The sequence below is a fragment of the Protopterus annectens genome, chromosome 13.part0 (genome assembly GCF_019279795.1).
Source record: "Protopterus annectens isolate FY-2018-M chromosome 13.part0, PAN1.0, whole genome shotgun sequence".
NCBI lineage: Eukaryota > Metazoa > Chordata > Ceratodontiformes > Protopteridae > Protopterus > Protopterus annectens.
The window spans coordinates 765,727,495-765,752,087 of record NC_056747.1 but is presented as its reverse complement, the minus strand read 5'-3'; the positions used below and the strand labels follow the sequence as shown (position 1 = coordinate 765,752,087).

The window sequence follows — 24,593 nt, the reverse complement described above, 5'->3', positions numbered from 1 at the left end:
GATTCCTTCTGAGTTTTTAGAATTAGCCTGGATATTAGTGGAAAGGGTGGAAAAACAAACAGGAACATTTTTGTACAAAGAAAAGTCATCTGTCTTCTAGGCCTTCTTGCACAGACTCCTGGAACAGAATCTTGCCTGTTGATTGTTCAAAGATGAGGCAAAAGGTCTACTTGAGAAACTCCCCACAGAAGGATCAGATGTTGGAAGACCCCTGATCTAGTCTTCATTCATGTGGGGCTGCACTGGTCCTGCTCAGCTTATCTGCCACATAATTAGGAATAGAACTTTGACAGTTGATTGGTCAGAGGGGAGGCAAAGGTCTATGGGGGGAACTCACCATTGATGGATTAAATCTTGAAAGACCCCCTCTTCTAGTTTCTAGTTTCTATTAATGATGGTCTGCCCTAGTCCTTACTCAGCTTGTCTGTCAAGCAATTTTGCGCTAATGGAATGTATAATGCCTGTACAGTGAGATTGTGCTATGAAGCTACATTCCAAACTAATATGGCTAGTCTGCAAAGAGGGGTACAACCTGGTTTTCCCTTGTTTGTTGATGTACCACATGACTGTGGTATTGTCTGAAACTAATTTGAAGACGTCCCAATGGCCAAAGATGGTTCAGAGAGTTGACTGCCTTGATCAGTGCAAGCATCTCCTAGATATTTATGTGTCTGCATCTGCCCTTGATGTCCCACATCCCTGTACTTTTATTTCATCTGAAACTGCTCTCCAAGCAAAGTCTGGAGTGTCTATGGTGACTGACTGCTTTGGAGCAGGAAGGGAGAATGGGAGAGCTGGATTTACGGTATCTGTTGTCTGCACCAACAGATTTCTCTTCTGACAAACCCCAGTACTGGGATTTGAAAAGATAAAGAGTGTTGATGCTGGGAGCAAAAGATTTCAGATACCACTGTATCTTACTCTTATGATTAGAATCAGAGGCCATGAAATCCAAAATCCTGAGGTATTCCTCTCAGTGACCAAAGTCTGAGTGGAAAACCTTAGAAACAAATCTAAATAAGGATCCATTCTCCCTCTGTGTGTCTATTGGACATCCCAGGAATCAATCCTGTGTGAAGGAATCAAGAAAGACTTTTGACTCTTCTTTTGGAATCCCAGCTTGTGTAGATCTCTCACCTAAGACAGATTACTGACACTCTGAAAAAGACTCTGCAAAGATAAGCACGTTATCTAAAAATGGAAAATGTGGATACACTGTAGCCTGCAATGAGCTAGAACTGGAGCTAGACACTTTATGAACACACGTGGTGCAGTGGTAGTCCAAAGCTTAAAGCACAGAACTGATAATGTGACCCAGAAATACAAAACCTTAAGAAATGTCTGAAGTCTGGTTGAATAGGGATGTGATGAAAAGCATCTTTTCAGTCTAATGTTACCAGGAAATTTGAAATAGGAAGAAGAGGTAACAGGTTGTGAAGTGACATCATTTTAAATCAGGGCACTATCACAAACAGGTTTAGGAAAGAAAGATCCAGAACTGGTATCCAAGCATTTTCTTTCTTTGGCACTAGGAACATCCTTGAATAAAAACCCTTCCACACACAGGAAGGATGAACAGGCATTATCAGTATTTGAGACAGCATGTGATGAAAAACAGGTGGAAATAAAAGAGTCTGATCTATAGAATTAGGAATGACCCCTGGAAAAAGGAATTTCCTCCAACTGAAATCTGTAACGTTATGAGTTCTGAATATCATTCATGTTGTCTGAAGCAATCTGTTGCTAAAGAGAAAATAGAGATTCCAACTTCCTGGAAGAAAAGGCAGGCAGGGTGGGAGTGGGTTAAAAGGTCTGTTGAATAGTCATTCAGACATATTGGGCTGTCCTTTGTTTTGGAAGGTTACAGACTTCTTTTGGGAACTCCCTTACCATTCCTTCTTGTCTGTTTACCTGAATTCTGTTGAGACAGTTTATTCTGTTTTCTGCCAAAAATGTAAGAGGAGAACGAAAATAGCTTAGACAATTTCGAAAAGGTGAATAGAAAAATCTTAGAGATTTCCTGGATCAACTTGCCCCCTTCCATCACACTTTTTGGTCACTTCTGCAGCAGAGGGGCCAGCCACAAAACTTCTAACCAAAGGAGAATTTAAAATCTCATTTTTAACATCACCTGGAAGCTTCTAGGAATGCAACCATGCAAACCTCCTTAAAAAGAGTACCTCTGGAAGCAGTGTCAAGAGAGTCATAAACATGCTGCAAACTGTGAATAGTGACCTATGCAAAAGAAAAAAATAAGTTATTTTAAAATGTCTTCTCATAAGAGGAAACTGCAGACAAAACATTCCTCATACTTTCACAATTTGTCAGGACAAACTTTAAAACATGAAACTGATGATTCAAAATTCTGAAAATCAAAGTGGTAGAAGTATACACTTTTTTCCCCTACCTATCGATAATTTTCCCATCCTTATTAGAAAGAATAGTATTGAACTTAAAGTGCTTAACATCGGTGGAATCAAATAAGGATATAGTTGTTGGGCCAGGTTTGGGAACAGTGTATAAAAATTTAAAAGATTGAAGAATTTTATACATCCTATCTGCCTTTTTAGTGGAAGCTGGCTGACTAACAGGAAAACTGCAAGTAGTAGCACACACATCCTCTAAAGCTGACAGAACAAGCAGAATGAGTATAAGATCTAGAAAATCCTTCTGTAGCAACTCATAGTATTTTCTGAGGGACTGAGAAACCTCAGTGTACACTCCCTGAAAACGCTGGCACATTCTAGCAACAATCTCTGAGAAAAAGAAACTCCTACAGGGAGAATCATAAACTGAGCTCTCCTCTAAATCTGAATTAGAAATCTAAAGAAAAAAATGAATCTGTCCTTACATATTCCTGTTCAGATTCAGAATCTTGAATAGGTTCATAGGTTCATAGGTTCATACTAGGCTATCTGCCCGAGGGCATTTACAAGCCTAGCCCATAGTTTTGTGGCTTACGCCACCCCTTTAGTATGGGGAACTATACCCATTATTTTGCTGTGCCTCTGTTGAGCAGTGACACTGAGGTAATCCCTGGGGTATATCTGCGATCTCCCATCCATTGGTCAAGATTTCTCTTGAACAAGGCCAGCGAGGTGCTCTGCCTCACATATACCGGGATTTTATTCCACAGCATAGGGAGTCTTTGGGTGATGAATCTATCCCTCCAGCACGTCCTATTAATAGCCGTGTCAAGGTTTAAGTCTCCTGCCCTTGTGGCTCTGACGGATCTAGACTTTTTGAGGTGAAGCATATTCATCAAATCTGGGTTTGACATGGCCTTGTATGTTAGGCAAAGGTCACCTCTGAGCAAGCGGTAAGCGACTGAATAGAGCTGGAGTTCTTTCAGTCGGGCAGCATAGGACAGATGTTTGAGACCCTTTATCCTTTTGGTGAGGAACTTTTGTGGCCTCTCCAGCTGCTGCAAGTGTCGGGTCAGATACATTCCGAATGGGGCATTGTACTCAATCATTGGTCTGATGAGTGATGAGTATAGGGAGACTATGACCTCCCTTGATCTAGATGAGAATCCCTTCATGATAAGGTGGGCAATGTAGAAGGTCTTCCTAACTACTTTAGCTACATGGGTGTCGAATGACAGACTACTATCAACCTGGGTCCCCAGGTCCCTGATAACTTCTTCTGTACTCAGTGGATTGCCACCTATTTGGTAGCTAGGGGTAACCTTGTTTTTCCCGAAGGGTATGACTATGCATTTTTGGCATTTAACTTTAGGCCATGGCTCTGGCACCAGTTATCCGTTTCTGTGAGACCCTTCTGAAGGATATCTGTGTCAGATGTGTTTTCTACTATGGCCCAGTTTGCAGTCATCTGCAAACTTTGTCAGCCATAACCCTCCTGTGTTTGCTTGTACTTCGGAAAAGTAGATGCCAAACAAGAGTGGGCCCAGGACTGAGCCCTGTGGTACACCACTTGTGACAGGCTTTGAGTCTGACATGGCGCCAGCAACTCTGACCCTGTGGGTTCTGTCACTCAGCCAGTTTGCAACCCATCTTGTGATGTATGGGTTAACATTTAAGCTGATGAGTTTTTCAATGATACCCGAGTGGGGTATTGTATCAAAGGCCTTCGCCAGATCGAGGTAGGCTGTATGGACTGCCTTTCCCTCATCAATGGCTTTGGTGACTGTTTCGAAAGTCAACCAAGTTTAGAAGGCATGATCTGCCTTTGACAAAGCCAAACTGGGATGGATCCAAAGTCTGCAAATTCCCTATGTCTTTATTTATGAGGTCCATTATGATCCTCTCCATGGCTTTGCAGATAAGGCTTGTCAAGCTAATGGGCCGGTAATTTCCAGGGTCAGTGGAGGCACCGCCTTTGTGAAGTGGGACCACAGTTGCAGTGCGCCACTCCCTGGGTACGTATCCAGAGGTAAGACTATGATTAAACAGCTGTCCTAGCTGTGGGTTTAATTCCTCGTTGAGTTCGTGTAGCACACAGTCGGGGACACCATCAGGTCCCATGGATGCTGTGTTTTTTGCTTTGGAGAGAGCAGTTCTCACTTGGGCGTTGGAGATGTTTGGGGGGCTGCAATCGCTTGGTATAGATATCTCTCTTACAAGAAGGATCAACAGCCTGAATTAAACTCTGAGCCATAACCAGTGTGATGTCTTTCCTCTGGGCCAGTAATCAAGAGGCCCTCAGTCCTCACCACTGACACCGGTGAGGGACGTTGACTTGGAATAAAAATAGATGCACACAGTGTTTTCAGATGTACCTCTCTGCACCAAACACAATTTCCTTAAGAGCACACAGGCTGCACACTCCAGGTTCTGGAGCTGGACTCCCTCTGCAGGCCCCAAATAAGACTCCACCTTTCTCTCTGAAGAAGCCAGTATTCTGTGTCCCTGTTCCAAGTAGCTGACACACACACACACACACACACACACACACACACACACACACACACACACACACACACACACTTTGAAATTTCATTTTCACACAAACATGCACACACCTGGGAAAGGCTGGCACAGATTTACTACCTCTACCACCTCTGTCCAGGCTATAGGTAGTTTCACTGTCACCAGCCTGCTACTCTAAGGCTTTTACAAGGGTACCTAATTATACTGAGTAAAATTAAGACTAATACAAATGGTAGTGTCTGACCAATGCATCAAGACCTTTAGGAGTGGCTACAGTGTCACTAAATAAATATAAGTACTCTCAAAGGTCAAAATATTCTCTAAAAGACCGCCACAATGAAAAGTCTAAATATATTTAATAATAAATAATAACAGCATGAAAATATCAAATATCTATTTACAATAAACACCAGAGTTTCAATCACAGGAAATATTAAAAATAACACAGATGTAAAGGTTCACACAGATACAGAAAAAAAGAAGTTATGTACTTACCATAACGCTCCATGTGAGTTGTTCCTCTCGCTTTCATTCTTACTGATGGGTTCGGAGCTGATCCCTCGGCTCCAAGTCGGCCAAATTGCAAAGCTCGAGGTCTCCAAACAGCTTGAGGCCAAAATCCTATCACATGATGCTCCTCTACTTCCCACAGATATTGTTTGCTGCCAACTAGTAACATAGTCACAGAGTAGCAACACTATACTCATATTTCCAGTAACCGGTGAAAGGAAAAAACCTCCTCAGAAAAAAACAAAACACAGAGAGTCAAGTCTCGAACTTCCAGACACTGGTTGGGGGTAGGAGGGTGGTTTATAAGAATTAAGGCGAGAGGAATAACTCACATGGAACGTTATGGTAAGTACATAACTTCTTTATGTGAAGTTGTTCAATCTCGCCTTCATTCTTACTGATGGGTAGCGTCCCCAGCACCACAATCTTGAGTGGCACACGGGAGTACCTGCCTAAGGACAGTAGAACCAAAGGAAGCCCTGTCCCTAGAGGTCTTGTCTACTTTGTAATGAGTAATAAAGGTATGTGGCTTTGACCATGTAGCTGCTGCACAAATAGAATTTATTGGTAGCCTGGCCTAAAAGGCTGCAGAAGTAGAGACGGCTCTAGTTGAATGAGCTTTAACTTTGTTTTCTAAGGGGATATGTGCAGAACTATAAACAAAGGATATGCAGTCTGAAAGCCACTTACACAAAGTAGGTTTGGAAACTGTGGCACCTTTCCTGGGATCTGAAAATGACACAAACAGCTGGTCAGATTGTGGTCTTTTGTCCTGTCTAAACAGAAATGAAACTGTCTGTGAACTTCAAGCTTGTGAAGCATATACTCCAATTGACTAGTATGATTAGGAAAGAAAACTGGCAATTCAGTTGTTTGATTAAGGTTGCATTCCGAGCAAACCTTTGGTAGGAAAGAGAGGGTTTGTTCTGAGGGAAACTCTATCCTTATGGAATATGAAATATGGATGCCTTACCAATAGGGCCAGTAATTCTGAAACTCTGCACGCAGAGGTGATAGCCACTAGGAAAATAGTTTTCCATGAGAGAAATTTCAATTCACAGGAAGATGCCGGTTCAAATGGAGGAAGAATAATCTTTGACAGAACAAGATTTAGATTCCATGGAGTAGAAAGGGATCTAACAGGGAGCCTCAAATTTATTGCACCTTTTAGAAAGGCCTTCACCACTGTATGAGACATGACACCGTCCCCTAGTTCACCAATATGAAAATTTGATATAGCAGCCAGTTGAACTCAAATAGTTGCTGCTGCGGCCCCTTCATTAAATAGCTTGGTCAAAAATTCCAATATATCTGATATCAAAGCAAGGAATGGGTCAATGTTGTTTTGCTGGGCCCAGATAGAAAATCTGCTCCATTTACTAAGATAAAGTTTTCTAGTTGAGGACTTATGGGAAGACAGTAGTATATGTTGAGCTTCTGCTGACAAATTTTGGAACCTGGCTATTCTTGGAATTGGAACAGCCACGCTGTCAGTTTGATGGACTGTAGAGAAGGGTGAAGAGCTCCTGACGAGTGAGTCAGAAGGTCCAGCACTGGGTTCAGGATCCAGGGCTCTTCCAAAAGATGAGACTTCAGGAAGGGGAACCAAATCTGACGAGGCCAAAAGGGGGCTATTAAGATAACTGTCCTTCCCAGGGCACTGGCAACTCCACACCAAGGTACGCGCACGCCGGACAACGTGCACGGCTCCAAAAAATCCATAGGCATTCTAACAAAGGAATGAGCCAGCACGTACAGTTCTGTCGAACCAACTTTATTGGCAAAAAGATTCCATTAATTCAAAGGAATCCTAGTAATCAAGCATACCGGTTTCGGCCATGTCATGGCCTTTATCAATGCAATTCTATACAAGTCAGGAAACCCGACCCCTGGTGGACAACCATTATATACTCCATATTTAAAGGGATACATAGTCTTATGCAATAACCAAATGTATTGGAACAAAACGGAACTTTTCCCACATAATAATATACTTCAACATAATAAACATGTAAAATACATTAGCAATCATAAATATCATCAAAATAATATTATAAAAAGGGAATATATCATAACCAAAATATTTCAGGGACCTGAATAATGATCAGAAAAACTTATCAAGACAATTTATATATATGAACAACTTATATATATTTTTTTATATAATAAGCCTCAAAATTTATCATGAACATACATTCCCACTTATATCACAATATTGGTTCAGGCTATCCAAATCCTATATGTTATATACAAGAATCTATAATCTCATAAACTCAAATCATATAACCTCTGGATGTATATACATCCTCCACATTCCTGTTAATTTGAAAATATGCCTAGAACCAAAATTGATGAATGGTACATAATCCCTTTACGTAAATCATAATATATATACACATGACCTACAAAATTCTATTCTAACATATTTAAACCGGGTCTAAATAAACCACCCAATTGAATTATCCACCTATTTTCCATTTGATCAAGTTTTTGATGCCATCTGGCTTTAAAACTCCTGTGAAGGGTGATCCTATCTATAACAACAAACCGAAAAATGGCCGAAGAATGTTCCAGGGTGTGTTTAAATAAGGCTTAGCAACACGTTTGTTCTTAATTGCACTTAAGTGTTCCCCTATTCTAAATTTGACAGGTCTGGACGTTTGTCCAACATAGAATGCAGAGCAACTACAGGTAGCCAAATATACCACCCAATCTGTGCTGCAATTAGCAAAAACCCTTATCTCAAAAATTCGTGACGTATTTTTGCTAGAAAATTCTTTGGTTTGTTGCAAATGTTGACAAGCAGCACAATGCCCACAAGGATAGCACCCCCTTAGTATATCACCACTTAAAGTTCTTTGTTGTGGTATATTTGGAATGTATCTTTTATAATGTGTGAAGTGAGAATTCATATTTCGTCCCCTCCGGTAAGAAAACTGACAATTTTCCGGCAACAACCTACCTAAAACCTCATGTGACAAAAGAATGCCCCAATGTTGGTTAATGACATCCCTAAAACGATTGGTATTATTCCCATAGGTAGTCACCAACCTTATTGGTTGATTATAATTTGCTTTTTTACCATCCCTGTTATTTGTTTTATAACATAATAAATCCTGACGTTTCATTTTAGTAGTTTGACCTTCAGCTTTAACCAATAGTTGAGATTCATACCCCCTATGTAGAAACCTGCGCGATAAATCCAGACTACATTCCAAATAATCTTCATCAGATGAACAAATACGTCTGATTCTCATATATTGAGATTTCGGAATATTGCGGATGGTGTGGCGTGGATGAGAACTATTAGCATGTAATAAAGTATTGTATTTGGGAAACTTGCGATATATAGTGGTCGATAAAGTATTATCTGGCCTTCTGCAGAACTTTGGGAATTAGCGGGAAAGGCGGGAAAGCACAATGAAGACCTGGGAGCCAATCGTGTAAAAGCCCATCCCTCGGGGACTCCCCCACTGGGGGGATTAGGGCAAAGTAGTTGCTGCATTTGGTATTTGTGGGAGTTGCAAAGAGATCGCAGCAAGGCTGGCCCCATCTGCAGAAGATCATTTCTGACTTCGTTCTTGAGGGACCACTTGTGACAACAGAATAGCTCTGCTTAGTTTGTCCGCTATCACGTTGGATTTCCCCTGGGATGTGAGTTGCGATCAGAAAGTGCTGGGTGGACTCTGCCCAATGTTATACTCTCAGGGCCTCCCGACATAGGGGATAAGATCTGGTCCCTCCTTGTTTGTTTATATACCAAACTACTGACATGTTGTCTGACTGGATTGCAATGGTCCCCAGAGGAAGATAGTCTTGAAAGGACTGCAATGTTAAGAGTGCCGCTCTCATCTCTAGGACGTTGATATGCAAGTGAGACTCGTGTTCTTGCCATATATGCCTTGGGCTGTCCATTCCTGATAATACCCCCCCACCCGATCAGGGAGGCATCCGTGGTCACAGCTGCAACTGGAGTTGGAAGAATAAAGGGAGTTGCATGGTTACCGATTCGGACATCAGCCACCACTTGAAGATCCTTCTTGCATGAGTTGGTTATCCGAACCAGGTGATCCATAGGTAAATCTTGAAAGGTCCACTGTGTGAATAGTAGCCATTGAAGAATGCGCATGTGTGACCTCGCTAGAGGTATTGCTATAATAGCTGCTGCCATGGTGCCCAATAGTCTGAATCTCCAATGCTGGTGTTCTGTGCTTTGGGAGAATGTCCAGAATCTGTTGCAGAAGGATAAGTATTCTTTCCCAAGGAGGTTTTAGGGACATGTTGACGGTGTCTAAGTCTGCTCCTATAAAGACGGTATGCTGCGACGGTGATAAGGCAGAGTTTTCTAAATTTATAGTTATCCCCAGTTGAGAGCAGAGGTCTAAAGTAATGTCCCTTGCCTGTATTAAATTATGCCTGGTGGGTGCAGTAAGGAGCCAGTCGTCTAAATATGGAAACACCCGGATTCCTTGATGCCTCAAGTGAGCCATAACCACTGCCATACATTTGGTAAATACTCTGGGGGCTTTAGTGAGACCAAAGGGCAGGGCTTGAAACTAGTAATGACTGGCCTCAGCCAAAAATGCAGATGATCCCTGGATGGCCTGGCTATCTTTATATGGTAGTACACATCCTGGAGATCTATTGAGCACATCCAATTGTCTTTCCCTAAGAACGGGAGTACTTACTAAAGCGTGACCATCCAGAGCTTTGTCTTTTCCACAGATTTGTTGAGTCTGCTGAGATCTATAATTGGTCCCCTGTTTTCTTTGGTATTAAAAAGAATCTTGAGTAAGTTCCAGATCCTTTCTGGTCTGCCGGGACTGGTTGAATGACTCTTTTTTCTAGGAACTTTTGAATCTTTATTGTTGCCACGTCCCAAAGATTGGGTGGGATCTTTCTTAAAGGTTTTGGGCATGAGTGAAAGGGGATAATATTACCTCTGGCTATTATACTTTGTACTGTGGTGGTGGTGCTGCGGTAGTGTTGTTGCCTCACAGTAAGACGTTGTCCTGTTCGATTCTCAGCTAGAGCGTCTTCTGTGTGGAGACATGCGTGAATGGGCGTACCTTCGTTGAAGGTTGTGCGTCAGGGCCAGCAACTCGGCATGTAAAAATCTACTGCCAATCATTAGTGGACCGGAGTTCCGCTGCGGTGACCCCTAACCGGGAAAAGCCGAAAGACACAACAACAACCCAGTTGTCTTTTGTGATTTTGAGCCACGCACCTAGGTACAAAGATAGACGCCCCCTGACTGCCTCCACAGATCGACAGGTGGGCCTCCTTTCAGGAGCGCTGATAGGATTTCCCAAGGAACTGATCCCTGTCACCTTGGTTCTGTGGACCCCCCTCTGCCGTGTGGATGGCGTCTTCCATTATTGCCCCCTCCTCTGCCCCTGGAGGGGGTTTCACCTCGTGTCTCCAAAAAGGCTCTTTGGCCTTTGCGGAACCACATTTCCCACCCCGGTGGCCTTTGGGATAAGGTCTAGTAGGTGTGGAAAAATGGACTTGTACGGCAGATAGAGTCTTTCCGTCTTGTTCACATCTGGTGAGGGTCTCTAACTTTAGGTCCTAAAAGTGAGGAACCATCAAATGGGGCATTCACAAAGGATGACTTGAAAGGTTCCACAAAAGAACACAAGTGCATCCAGGAATGTCTCCGAAGAGCTATTCCTGTACCTGCTGCCCTACTCGTCCCATCAGCTGCATAAGATATGAGGCGCATGGAAGAGTTGACGCAAGCTGAGATGTCACCTTATCAGCTACTACTCCCTGAAGAGCATCTCCAAGCTCTTTTAGGAGATCTCTTTGAAGCCTGGTAAAGTGAGTTAGATAGTTCAACGAACGAAGAGCAAATGTCATAGAACTGAACATGCGCTTGCCAAATCTGTCCATAATCCTAGACTTTCTATTAGGAGAATGGACAGATGTAGAGGTCTCTGACATCTCTTTCTTAGTGGCTGCCGCAACCACCATGGCATCAACAGGAATAGGTTTGGATAAAAAAGTCTTGCCATGAGGTGCAGAAATACATTTGTTTGGTCTTCTAGGGACAGGTTCCATGGTATCTGGCGATTCCCACGTCCTTCAAGATAAAAGATCCATCAACTCATCAAAGAGCGGAGATACCCAAGAGGTGGAGGGTCAGGACCCAAAAGCTTTCAGGAGCACCAATTCGTCCTTGGAAGGGTTGATGGGCTGCCAGTCACCCCTCTGCTTCAAGACCTCTAGGATAACCGTGAAGGATATATGCTCAGAGGGGGACCCTGGGGACCCTTCCGATTCCTCCAAATCAGTGTCAGACATGACAGATTCCTGAGGGGAATCTACATGTTTCCTCTTACATGTCCTCTTCCTAGGGACCTCCTCAGTGGGAGCTTCTGGGGAGGTCTCAGAAGAGCAGGGTTCCCTCAAGGGAGCTTCCTGAGGCTCCGGGTCCCTACATTTATGATGGATCTGTGGTGACGGAGAAGATTCTAGTGCTTTACGGGAGGTGGTACTCTGCTCAGAAGTTGTGACTGTCCGGGGGGACAAGACCCTCCTCATGGCATCAAAGGCACCACGGCTCCGATGCAAGGAAGCCCCCGGGTCTGAAGACATCGAGGACTCCTCCAGCACCAAAGCTGCTGGCTCCGATCCCAAGGTAGGAGCTGAGCTCATCCGTGCCAAAGTCCTGAGGGGAAGAGTCGGAACCGAAACATCGGTTCGAATCCCTCCCCAGAACAGACGGGTGAGTGTCGGCTCCCAGACTCTGCAGCTGGGGCCGAAGACATCAGGGTTGTCGGTGCCGATAGGCCAGACATGGGTGTTGGCACTGACGGTTCCACAATTAACTGATCAGCTCCCTCCGGCTCCGAAGGCTCGACTTGAGTCAGAGGAGGAACAGCAAGCAGGGTAGATGAGTTGATTGGCTCCAAAGCTGCCAGAGTTGAAGCTGATAAAATTTAGGTAGCGCTGGATTCTGTAATAATCTCCTCACCACACAATCCACATACGAATCCAACAGTCTGGAAGCTCGAGAGGAGGCCACGGAAGGAGCAGGTGAACTCGGAATTGGAGAACTTAGGGTTGGAGATACTGGCTCCAAATCTGGGGACCGGCTCCTACCCACTACCTGAACAGTCAGCTCCACTAACTGTGGAGCAGAGTCAGATACCTTCTTTGAAACCTTCGGAGTCAAAAGGCCTTTTGACTCCGAACCAGAGACAGAAGTGGAAGAAGAAGGTTTTGGCTTTTCCTGAGGAGCAGAGTCCAAATCCGACTGAAAGGTGGACTTAATAAGGCCCCTTTCCACTAACTTCCTTTTTCTCTCTGCCAGAACCCTGGAACTAAACCGTGGCACACAGAACATACTTGTTGAAGGTGGACCTCACCTAAACAGTAAACACAGATGGTGTGACCATCTGTGAGAGACATTCTCTGATTACATTTGGGGCATTTCTTGAAGCCCGACTTCACCTTTTCAGACATGTTAATTCAAGTTCCACTAGACAATGTCAGTAAACAACTGAATAATCACAATCCAATCCAAAATATTATTCAGAGCCAAACTTGGCTATTACAATAATCTGTATTTAAACAATCAAAGTTATTTCTAAAGAAAATAAAGCCTAACTTCGGCTATGAAATAAAGTAATTAAGCCTGGCCAGCTAAGAGAAGAGGTTGCTTAACTATTTCAACAATCTGTGCTATCGATAAAGAAAATAAAGCCTAATTTTGGCTATAAAATAAAGTAATTAAGCCTAATTGGCTAAAGTAAAGAGGCAAAAGCCTAAACTTGGCTATGAGGGGATAGGGTACAAAGATACCTAAGCAGGCACAAAAAACGGCCTAACGCCAATAACGGAAATTGTTTCCACTAACTTTCTTTGCAAATTCCTCACAAAAATGGAGAAAGTAAAGTAAATACCAGCTTAAGGGGAATAGTCTTCTCAATAAAAGATGAAGAAGAAACCAATAAGAAAAACTTTACTTAACTGACTACAAAAACGGCCTGAGCTGAAGGAACATGCTCGATCTGTTGCAGTGGCAAACTAGATCTGAGGGAAGTAGAGGAGCATCATGGGATAGGGTTTCGGCCTTGAGCTGTTTGGAGACTTCGAGCTTTGCAATTTGGCCAACACAGAGCCGAGGGATTGGCTCCGAACCTATCAGTAAGAACGAAGGCGAGATTGAACAACTTCACATCAATAACATCAATACTTAACTAATTTCACTATAATTTCCTGACTGATTAAAGAATTACTGTGCCTAGTTCACTTACTACAGCAAGGCAAGATGATGTAGGTGAATTGTCCTTCTCAGGTTTCAAAAACAGACTGCCCTGAGATTTCTGTCTCATCTAGTATTAAATGCCTGTTCCATGGTCAAGCTAAAAATGGTGCCTCTTTCCCAGGGAAAATAAGTAGCAAATGCCGATAAAACTACCAGTCCACAAAGGTTACTTTTTTGAACAGAAAAAAACACAGTAAAAAGTGCTTTCAAACACTATGCCATCCCCACTAAGGCAACATAAATACAATTTCTCCACAAAAAATGCTTTCAGTTAATTAACACTATTTTCAAAATGACAGAAAAAGTTGCTCTGTTTGAAAGCACATTACAGTCTCAAGACAGTCCATTACAACACAATACTCCTAGCTTTAAAATAACTTTCCTGAACAGGAAAGTAATAAAACATCAATAAATTTAAGAAAATTGAGGGTTTTGTCCCCACAAAGGGAACTTCCTTGCCCAACAAAGGAAAGCACAAGCTGACCTTCTATCCTCAAAAGCAACAGAGGAGCATACTCTTTGACAGCAGTAAAGCTCTGAAGGGCTTCATGCCCGAACTTGTCTTTTAGTCAGCTCAGCTTGAGCTGCCTGATAGTTTGGGTGAGTGGAAGGTGTCCCGAAGCTTTGAAAGCTGAATGGCCATTATATATCCTTGGCAGGATATAAACCCATATGGCTAATGCTACTGCAGCAGTGATCACCATGATGAACATCGGAGGGTGGTCCTGTTGGCAGAGCTACATGCTACTGAAGCAATCCAGGGGAGCAGGTAATGATAATTAGCTATGTGCTGTACTCCAGAAAAGCTAGTGGCTCCTGATTTAGACTGCCAAGCAATTCATGTGACAAATAATTCAGTTGATCAGTTGTGTAAACTTCCACTACTGTTGGAAAAAGTGACCACCACCAAATGATGCCAGTCACTCCTTCACTCCTATGGAAGCAGCTTCAATGCAGGTAAGTTCAGATGTAGGCAGTTTATTTGTATTGGTGTGTGTGTGTGTGTGTGTGTGTGTGTGTGTGTGTGTGTGTGTGTGTGTGTGTGTGTGTGTGTGTGTGTGTGTGTGTGTGTGTGTGTACATGTGTGTGTGTACATGTGTGTGCTTGTCTGTAGGGGCATGAATGAAGCTGAATAAATGTGTGTGCGTGCTTGAGGATTTGAGTCCGGACAGGTGTGTGTTAGAGCATGTGTTTGTGGGTGAATGGGTGTGTGTACCCCTGAGTGTGATTGACTATGTTGGGGGCTTATTAGTTGATAGGTGAATATGTGGGGCAATGTCTGGATGGTCTGAATGTGTGTGTGTGTGTGTGTGATTGTGAGTGCAGGGTGAGTACCTTTAACATTCCAATGCATGTGTCATCAAGGAAACTGCTACTACCATCATGTCTGACAGCGCTAATATTAGAGTGTAATTCAGAGCTTTGCTAAACAGCTCATAATGAGGTCTTTCCCATTGTCTCCTAGTTGTCACTGAATCACATTTTCTCACAGTACAGTAAATCCACCTATGTATTAAAACAGCATGCGTAAATAACTGAGCCCAGAATTATTCCGAAAACTCAACTGATTAAATCCGCAAAAGTGTACCTGCATCAATAAAATGTGTAATAAAAACATGTTTAGCCAAAGCTTGATCAAAGGATTAAGTATTTTCAAAAGGAAAGAAGAGGAGGATGAAACAGCAGTTTTCACTGAAACTGCGCCTCATCAGCTCAGAACCTCCAGCTTTAATGATTCATTGTCTTATGAGTTTCCTACTACTGCCACATCCTGCTCATGATATATATTGTAGTCTAAACTTTATTCATAATATCACTGATATGGCACTACTAAGATATAGGTAGTGAACCCTATCACCAAAAGCTACTGAACATCAAAAAATATAGAAAGGAAAGAAATATTGCAAACACAGTATTACTAGTGCTGAGGTGTTCAACTGTTAAGGATATCAGATGAAAAACAATCAGTGATGCTTAGAACACAATGCAACATAAAACTGTCTTTAAAGCCAAAAGGTAAGACAACTACTGCAATTCTGACTAAGGTACAATCACCATAAAAGATATGGAAAATAGCAACATACCTTGTTCTGGTTTCTTCCAAATTCCTTCATATTTATGAGTTAGAGGTGCTGCTTCCAGAGTGCTTGTGCTGGTGCTGGCCTTCCTAGCAGTGATGGCATCATGCTCCTTCCACTGACTCTTGCTACTTATATCCTGCTCATTTTTATTAACACTGACTGCACAGGCCTCTTGTAATCCTTGAAACTCATTAGGGTTTGGACTGCCTCCTTCATCTAGAGGGACATCTTGAAGAATCTGTTGTTTTTTTTCAACTTGCTCAACTATAGTAATATTGTTGATAATTCCTTTAGACTCTTCACTGGCTGTTCTTTTGACTCTGGTTAACATGTCTATATCCTGCTCTAAGGGAGATTGCACCATGCTACTGTGATCGGAATTTAATACAGAATCCTCTTTAGGGAAATTAAAAGGCGCCACTGCGGTTATTTCTGAGGACATTACAACCTCTTGTGGGGATTGCAAGGATCTCAGTACTTTGTTTACTTCTTCTGATGCTTCAATGTCTTCCTCTTCATATTCACAGCCTTCTAGAAACTCAGATTCCTTCAAATCATCCACTTCTGAAATAGGCCCTAGATACAAGCAGAAGTAGAACAAAACAGATTAGTTGATTTGTAAGTCACTGACTGGTTAAGGACAATATATGTTATTTTTGATCTTGAGGTCATCTCCCATATTAGCTAACCATAATGGGCAATAAAAAGCAAAGGTCCCTTCACAAAAACCTCAACTCTCCAAACTTTAATTGGTTGAATTTGTTCTTGGCTCTTAGTAATGCTGCTTTTTTGCTACAACATCCCTCCTGGCCCAGTCCGTTATCCCGCCGTCTTCAAAGGGAACCATCCATCTTGGCTTCTTACATTAATTAGCCCTATAGATGTCTTGTCCTTGGTTCCTACTAATCTAGTTTCTTAGTGCAGTGTCCCCTTGACCTCATCTGTTACTCCACAGGCAGCAAAAGGAACCATCCATCTTGGCTCCTTTCCTCTAGATACCCATAGCACAGCCATGCTGAGTACAATGTACAATCCTCTTGTTACATACAAAAAGGCAGAATTTCTTATACAGATTAAACCCAGAGCTACTTGGAACATAGGTCCAGAACTCATAGTGATGGTGTGCCAGTGTCTGTCATCCTGCAAAGCCATGGAGTCCTTTACCTTGTTGTTACACCTTAGTGTAGAAATAGGATAATTAATGCTGTTATGACACTTGTGTTTCTGTCTACTCAGTTGCAGAAACCTATGATATTTAGTACTAGACTGCCAACTTCCACCAAGTAAACGTTCCTGCCAGATACATTACTCTCATATGACAGAAAAGCAAACACAGAATAGCCTGCCTAATGACCAAGCCTCCAAAGCCCCAGATCTTTGGCAATAAACTAACTGCCAGGGCTTCCAGTGACTTTTACCAATGCCCAAGCAGTTATGGAAACTTTATCCAAAGTGTAAGGGCTCAATCAACGCTAGGAGTCAAAATGATTTTATATTATTGGCATTATTACAAGTTCCTTTACTACCACTACTTCTGTTATTAATACTACTACTACTGTAAATAAAACATCTCCCTCCAGTATGCTAGGTAATGTTTTTATCTTGTATAGCTGTGTAACAAAATTGATTTCCTAGTTATAGTCCAGGAAAATAAAACAGACTACTAGGAAATAATATAGTTATATGATAGTTTTATGCAAACCTAGGAAAAAATTAAGATTGCTAGTTCCATAGTAGCATACCCTTTCATGATGCCATGACCTGTACTTTTAGAGTAATATCAGGTTTCAAGGATCATCTAGAGAAAATGAGATGAAAATCCCTAGGGGTGTCTCCTTTGTAAAATGAAGAGTGCTACTGTGAAAGCAGTACTTCTGTGAGCATAGGTAAGATTATGAAAAGCACTTCTAAGCTAAATGATTTCCTGGTAGTTCCATGAAAAGAACACTGCATGTGTACTTCTTAAGCTGTTAAGTAAAACAACAAAGTAAAGGAGTGGGTTGAAAAAGGTACACCGGCAGGTGTGACTAATTGGATAAGAAAAACTCATTCTAATTTCTACAGACAACACTTTTTAATGTCATTAACATTATCAGAAGGACCTAAGCAGAGGAGATGGGAGGACAGAATTGAGAATTAAGGTGAATATTTTAGAATAGAAAATCCACAAAAAGCAAGGCTTGCTGGCTGGATTTAATTCAAAATGTTGTGTTTCCTGAAGAGAGTTTGTATTACCTAAAAGGAGGTCCATGAAATGAAACACATTTGAGATGGATCAAAGTTGAAGTGGTAGTGGTTAAAGTTCCCACCCTGACCTTGGAGGAAGAGATGTAAAGGCACTGCATCTACAGGTGGAGGAGCAAGAAAGTTTTAGTCACATGGAAAATGTAAGGCCTTATGGAGAGTGGAAACCTTTGGTGAAGGAGAGATGGTGAATTCACTAAAAACAGAGATCTTAAAGTTGAGAGGGAGTTCATGCAACCACAAAAGTACAAATAAACTGAGACAAATTGGCAATATGAGAAGGGTAATCAGAAAGCGAGTCAAGGAGGCAGTCATAAAGGTATTGGATTTGGGAAAATGCAAAAACAAAATAGATCTCAGAGATGAAAGGAAGAAACTGGGAGCCCAGCTGCAGTGGAAAAATATCTCCCTATGGAGAAGAGAAAGAATTCTAAGATAAGTTAAGGGAATACTGAAGGGATTGCTTGATATGTGGCTATAAAACCAATAATGGAATAGTGTATGGAGTGTTTTAGTATATTTAGGATACTGCATTCATCAAGGTCATAAAGAAGACGGAGTAAGAAGAAATGACATCTTAAGGTGGAATGTGGCAAAGAACATGTATGTAGCGAAATGTGGAGAAACCAAAAAATGTAAACAAAGACTGATGGGAAGAATATGAATTGAAACACAAAGTTGAAAAATAAACTCTGGAGAATGGAAGGTACAAGCCTAAGTAGAAGTAAGATGGATAAGCCTTGTGGTTTCTCCCTTCCAGTGAGAGGGAAGAGGTATTACATTGGTAATAAAATTAATAAGGAGATGTGCCATTACAGTTGCCAAAGGGTGACATAATTCTGGATTATAATCAGGCTGATTTATTTTGAGGAAGTCACATTAATAGATGTGAAAAGAAAATTATAGCTGTGTAAGTAAACTTACTATAACAATAGATGCTGTAATAGATCACTGTTGCAGTAGCCTAAGCAATTTTGGTCCTCAACCTCAGTGACTGTCTAGTTTTAAAAGCTTTAGGGCATTTTTCACACACACTGTCAGGAGCTCAAGGGGAGCTCCATATAAAGACAGATGGCCAAAACAGTCAGAGCTTTTTTGTGTAGAAAAGGAGTAGGCAAGATGGCTGAAATGATAATGTTAGGAAAATAACCCAATAAGTAAACTACTTACACAAGCGGTTAAACATTCGCACAGTGGAAACAGAGAAGGAAAGCCATCAAAATAAGATGACTGAAGGGAGGTGAAGCTACTACAACAGTGATCTATTAGAATATCTATTGTTATGCTAAGTTTACTTACACAGCTGTACTATGTTCAGAATTTAGATCACTGTTGTAGTAGTCAATTCTTCTCCAAATAAAAACCAATAAACAATATAGGAACACACCGTCAGCCAAAGCCACTCACTAGACTTTGTTTATTAGGAAATACCACAACTCCAATAAAATACGAATACAAAAAAACAATAAGATAAGCACTTTCATCCCAAAGTACATAGGACTTCCTCAAACTATAATGACAACATAACCCCAACCTTAAATACCTTCTATACAAGTGTAATTGGTCATAAATAACCCCAGATGTATTGACTCATGCTTTTGAAAAAACACAATAAAATGAGAATGGAATAACATTAAAATGAATGCTTGACGAATAAAAATGTGTAAGGATATATATGTATACATAAATAAATAAATATAAATTCACCCTAAAATGTTTTTTTGGCCTAAACACGCTGTTAATACTAACACATTCATTGATTCCAGGGAATCTTGTGGCATTAAACCTTAACTCAAATTCTCATCCACTTCAAACCCTTGTCCATCTTTTACAATTTGTTCCACCACAAGAAATCCAAGCCTATAATCCTGATTACTATTTATGTGTCTATACAAGGCATTGGTCAACTTTTTGTTTTTAAAAAGAAGTTATGTTCTTACCTTAACGTTCCATGTGAATTGTTCATCTCGCCTTTGTTCTTACACACGGGTTCGGTGCCGATCCTCGGCTCCGAGTTGGCCGCTTCACAAGCTCTGCATCTAAGAGAAAGCTCGAGGCACAGTCTATATCCCATGATCCTCCTCTACCATCCCGAAGATCTAGTTTGCAAGAACCAGAATGCACTACTAACCACTGCGTCTAACGCTCACGCAATCACACACTTGAGACTGAACAATATAGAGCCAACCACAGATAGGGATATAGCTAATATGCAACTTACTGAAGAATAGGTAGAGTGGGCAACCTAGAGAATACCAACCAGGCACTAGTCGTACCCATTCTTCCAGAACGTGGTGGGGGAAGGAGGGAGGGGATGTAAGAACAAAGGCGAGATGAACAATTCACATGGAACGTTATGGTAAGAACATAACTTCTTTATGTGAAATTGTTCGATCTCGCCGTTTGTTCTTACACACGGGTAGCGTCCCTAGCTCCGTTACCCTGGGAGACTCATGAAAGAACATTCCTGAGTACAGTGGAACCGAAGGATGGCCTGTCCTTGGAGGACACAAACGTATGAGGTTTTGCCCACGTAGCCGCTGCACAAATAGTATCCAAAGGAAGAAGAGCGGCATGGGCTAAAGAAGTAGAAACAGCCTTAGTAGAATGAGCCTTACGCTTGAACGGAAGTGATAGCTTTGAAGCTGAATACACAAAATTTATGCAGTCTGAAAGCCATTTGGATAATGTCCGTTTTGTTACTGCCACGCCCTTCTTATTATCTGCGAATGAAAAAAACAACTGATCCGATTTTCTGTAATCCTTTGTTCTGTCCAGATAAAATCTCAGTTGCCTATGTACATCCAACTTCTGCAGCATGTATTCCAATTTATTTGAATGTTTTTTGAAAAATGTGGGAAGTTCTATAGATTGGTTAATGTTAAGCACAGAGCATACCTTCAGGAGAAATGACGGGTTTGTACGCAAGGAGACTCTGTCTGGGTGAAAACCATGTATGGTGGCCTGACTGACAATGCCTGTAGCTCTGATATTCTATGAGCTGAGGTAACAGCAATGAGGAAGAGGGTCTTCCATGACAAACACTTAAGTGAGCAGGTTGAAGCTGGTTTGAATGGTGGTAGCATAAGCTGAGACAACATCAAATTCAAGTTCCATGGAAAAACCAGCTCGCGGATGGGTGGCCGAAGGTGAAAGGTACCCTTCATGAAAGCTCTACAAAGCCTGTGAGACATAAATGTAGAACCCCCTTCACCTACATGGAAGTTCAATATGGCCACTAATTGCACCCTTATCGTAGAAGTAGAGGCTCCTTCGTGAAACAGTGTAGATAAAAATTCCAGGATTTTGTGTATCGGGGCCACCAAGGGATCTAACCCTTGCGCTGATGACCAGCACGCAAAACGTTTCCATTTGCTTTTGTATAGTTTTCTGGTAGAAGGTTTGTGGGAAGAAACTAGAATGTGCTGTACTGTTGGAGACAAAAACTTCCACCTGGCTAAATTGGGAAGTGGAGCAGCCAAGCTGTCAGTTTGAGGGACTGAAGGGATGGATGAGGAACTCCCGACGAGTGTGTCAATAAGTCTGGCACTGGGTCCAGAATCCATGGTTCCTCCATCAGGTGGGCTCAAAGGAAGGGAAACCAGATCTGTCGAGGCCAGAATGGGGCTATGAGTATGATCGTCCTTTCCAGATTTCTGGCTTTCTGTAAAAATTTGGGAATCAAAGGGACAGGAGGAAAAGCATACAGGAGACCCGGGGGCCAATCGTGTACCAGTGCATCCCAGGGGGCACCCCCCCGGAGGGGGAAGAAGGGCAAAGTAGTTTCTGCATTTGGCATTCAAGGGGGATGCAAAAAGATTGCAGCAAGGCTGGCCCCATCTGCAGAAAATCCTTTCCGCTACTTGACTGTTCAGGGACCACTCGTGGGGCAACAGGATGGCTCTGCTCAACCTGTCCGCAATGACGTTGGATGACCCCGGGATGTGCGTTGCAATCAGAAAATGACCTGTGGACGCAGCCCATTGCCAAATTCTCAGGGCCTCTCTGCATAATGGATAAGATCTGGTTCCACCTTGCTTGTTTATGTACCAGACCACTGACATATTGTCCGTCTGAACTGCCACTGTTCCTAGAGGTAGAGATTCGTGAAAGTGTTGCAACGCTAGGAACACCTCTCTCAACTCCAGAACATTGATATGCAGATTGTACTCTATTTTGGACCACTCTCCTTGGACTGTTCTCCCCTGGAAAAGCCCCCCCACCCCACCCCATCAGGGAAGCGTCCGTGGTTACTGTGGCTGTAGGGCTGGGCAGTACAAACGGACAACTCATCGTCAGATCTTGGCTGTTTAGCCACCATCGAAGATCCCGCTTGCAAGACTCCGTGATCGAGATGTGGTGTGATAGAGGGAGCTGTTGGAATGACCACTGTGCGAAGAGCAGCCACTGGAGGATCCTCATGTGCATCCTGCCCAGAGGAACTGCAATCAGGGTGGCTGACATCATGCCTAGAACTTTCAGCACTTGTGCCGCAGAAACTTTTCTGTTCCGAATAAGAATAGCGACCTGGTCTCTGAGGGCTGATACTCTTGTTTGTGGAAGCTTGATCAGCATTGTGGTAGTATCTAAGTCTGCCCCTATGAATGAGATATGCTGTGAGGGCGATGAGGCAGATTTTTCGAAATTGACTGAGAACCCTAAATGGGAACAAAGGCTGATTGTGTATTCCCTGGATTGTACAAGGCGATGCTTGGTGGTGGCGGTGAGGAGCCAGTCGTCCAGATACGGAAACACCCGGAATCCTATCTGCCTCAGGTGAGACGCCACTACTGCCATGCATTTGGTGAACACCCTGGGGGCTGAGGTGAGACCAAAGGGCAGAGCTCAAAATTGGAAATGACTGGCTCCCTGCCGGAAGCGCAGATGATCCCGGGACGCTTTGGCCATTTTGATGTGGTAGTAAGCGTCCCGGAGATCTATAGAGCACATCCAATCGTCCTTCTGCAGGAAAGGAAGGATCGACTGTAGCGTGACCATCCGGAATTTTTCCTTCCTTACGAAGGTATTGAATTTGCTGAGGTCCAAAATCGGCCTCCAGTCCCCTGTTTTTTTTGGAACTAAAAAGAACCTTGAGTAAGTTCCGGATCCTATCTGATCCGCCGGGACTGGTTGGATGACTCTTTTTTCGAGCAGCTTTCTTATTTCTATGGCTGCTTGATCTCGCAGATTGGGTGGAACATCTGGAAATCTCTTTTGTTCGGGGGGCATGGTTATAAATGGGATGTTGTATCCTCTGGTTACTACGCTTTTTACCCAGGAATCCGTAGTAAGATTTAGCCAGGCCTCTGGGTATAAAGCTAAGCGACCCCCGACTGCCTCCAGAGTATGACAGTCGGGCCTCCCCTCAGGAGTGCTGGAAGGGCTTCCCAGGGACGCTATCCCTGTCGCCCTGGTTCTGCGGACTCCCTCTGCCGCCTGGGTGGCGTCTTCCATTCCTGCCTTCTCCTCTGCCTCTGGAGGAGGCGTCACTCTGTGTGGACTGGAAAGATCCCGGAGTCTTTCAGAACCACATTTTTCTGCCTCTTTGCCCTTTGGGGCATGGTCTGGTCAGGGCAGAAAAACAGACCCCTATGGCAGACAGGGTCTTACCTTCTTGCTCACACCGAGTGAGAGTCTCCTTCACTTTGGAACCAAACAGGGTGGCACCATCAAAGGGGGCATTGGTAAAGGAAGACTTGAAGGCTTCCGCAAAGAAGCAAAGGCAGATCCAGGATTGCCTCCGTAGAGCTATCGCTGAAGCTGCAGCCCTACTCGAACCCTCGGCCGCATACGAGATGAGCCTCATGGACGAGTTTACTATTGAAGAGAGGGTGTTAAGCTGTGCTGTTACCTTTTCGGAGACAGCAGCATCTGTGTTACCCTGGAGAGTATCTCCCAACTCCTTAATGAGATCTCTCTGAAGTTGCGTAAAATGCGTGAGGTAGTTCAGCGAACGCATGGAAAAAGTCGCCGAACTGAAAACGCACCTGTCCATAGTCCTGGAATCCTTGTTAGGAGGATGAACAGAGGAAGATGACTCAGACATTTCCTTCTTCGTGGCTGCCGCTACCACCATAGCATCCACTGGGACTCCTTTAGTAAGGTAAGTTTTGACGCGGGGGGGGCAGTAATATATTTATCCGGCCTCCTAGGGACTGGTTCCACTGTATCGGGAGTCTCCCACACCCTTCGAGCTATTAGGTCCATTAGTTCATCGAAGGGCGGGATCACCCAGGAGGTAGAAGGTTGAGCCCCAAATGCCTTCAGTAACACCGATTCGTCTTCAGTGGGAGCCAAGTGTCTGCCAGTCACCCCTCTGTTTCAAGATCTCCAGGATGTCAGCAAATGAGACATCCTCAGAGGGGGACCGTGGGGACCCCTCTGACTCATCCAAATCGGTGTCCGATGTCAATGATTCTTGCGGAGAATCAATGTGCCTCCTCTTGCACAATTTCTTCCTCGGGACTTCATCAGAGGGGGCATCTGGTGAAGCTTCCGAGGAACAGGGAACACTCTCTGGGGCTGGCTGAGGCATTGGGTCTCTACGCTTGGGAGGGATCGCTGGTACAGAAACAGAATGCGGCCCTTTGG

General features: G+C 43.1%; 1 protein-coding gene across 4 annotated transcripts in view; it reads right to left on the bottom strand.

Moving 5' to 3' along the window:
- Positions 1-24,593, bottom strand: part of EFCAB5 (EF-hand calcium binding domain 5) — a 1,692,224-nt gene that overhangs the window by 799,715 nt on the left and 867,916 nt on the right. For all 4 annotated transcript variants that reach the window (XM_044054470.1, XM_044054473.1, XM_044054471.1 and 1 more), the window contains one exon: positions 15,762-16,334. In XM_044054470.1, coding sequence (XP_043910405.1) covers positions 15,762-16,334 — 573 coding nt within the window. The remainder of the gene's footprint in view (positions 1-15,761; positions 16,335-24,593) is intronic.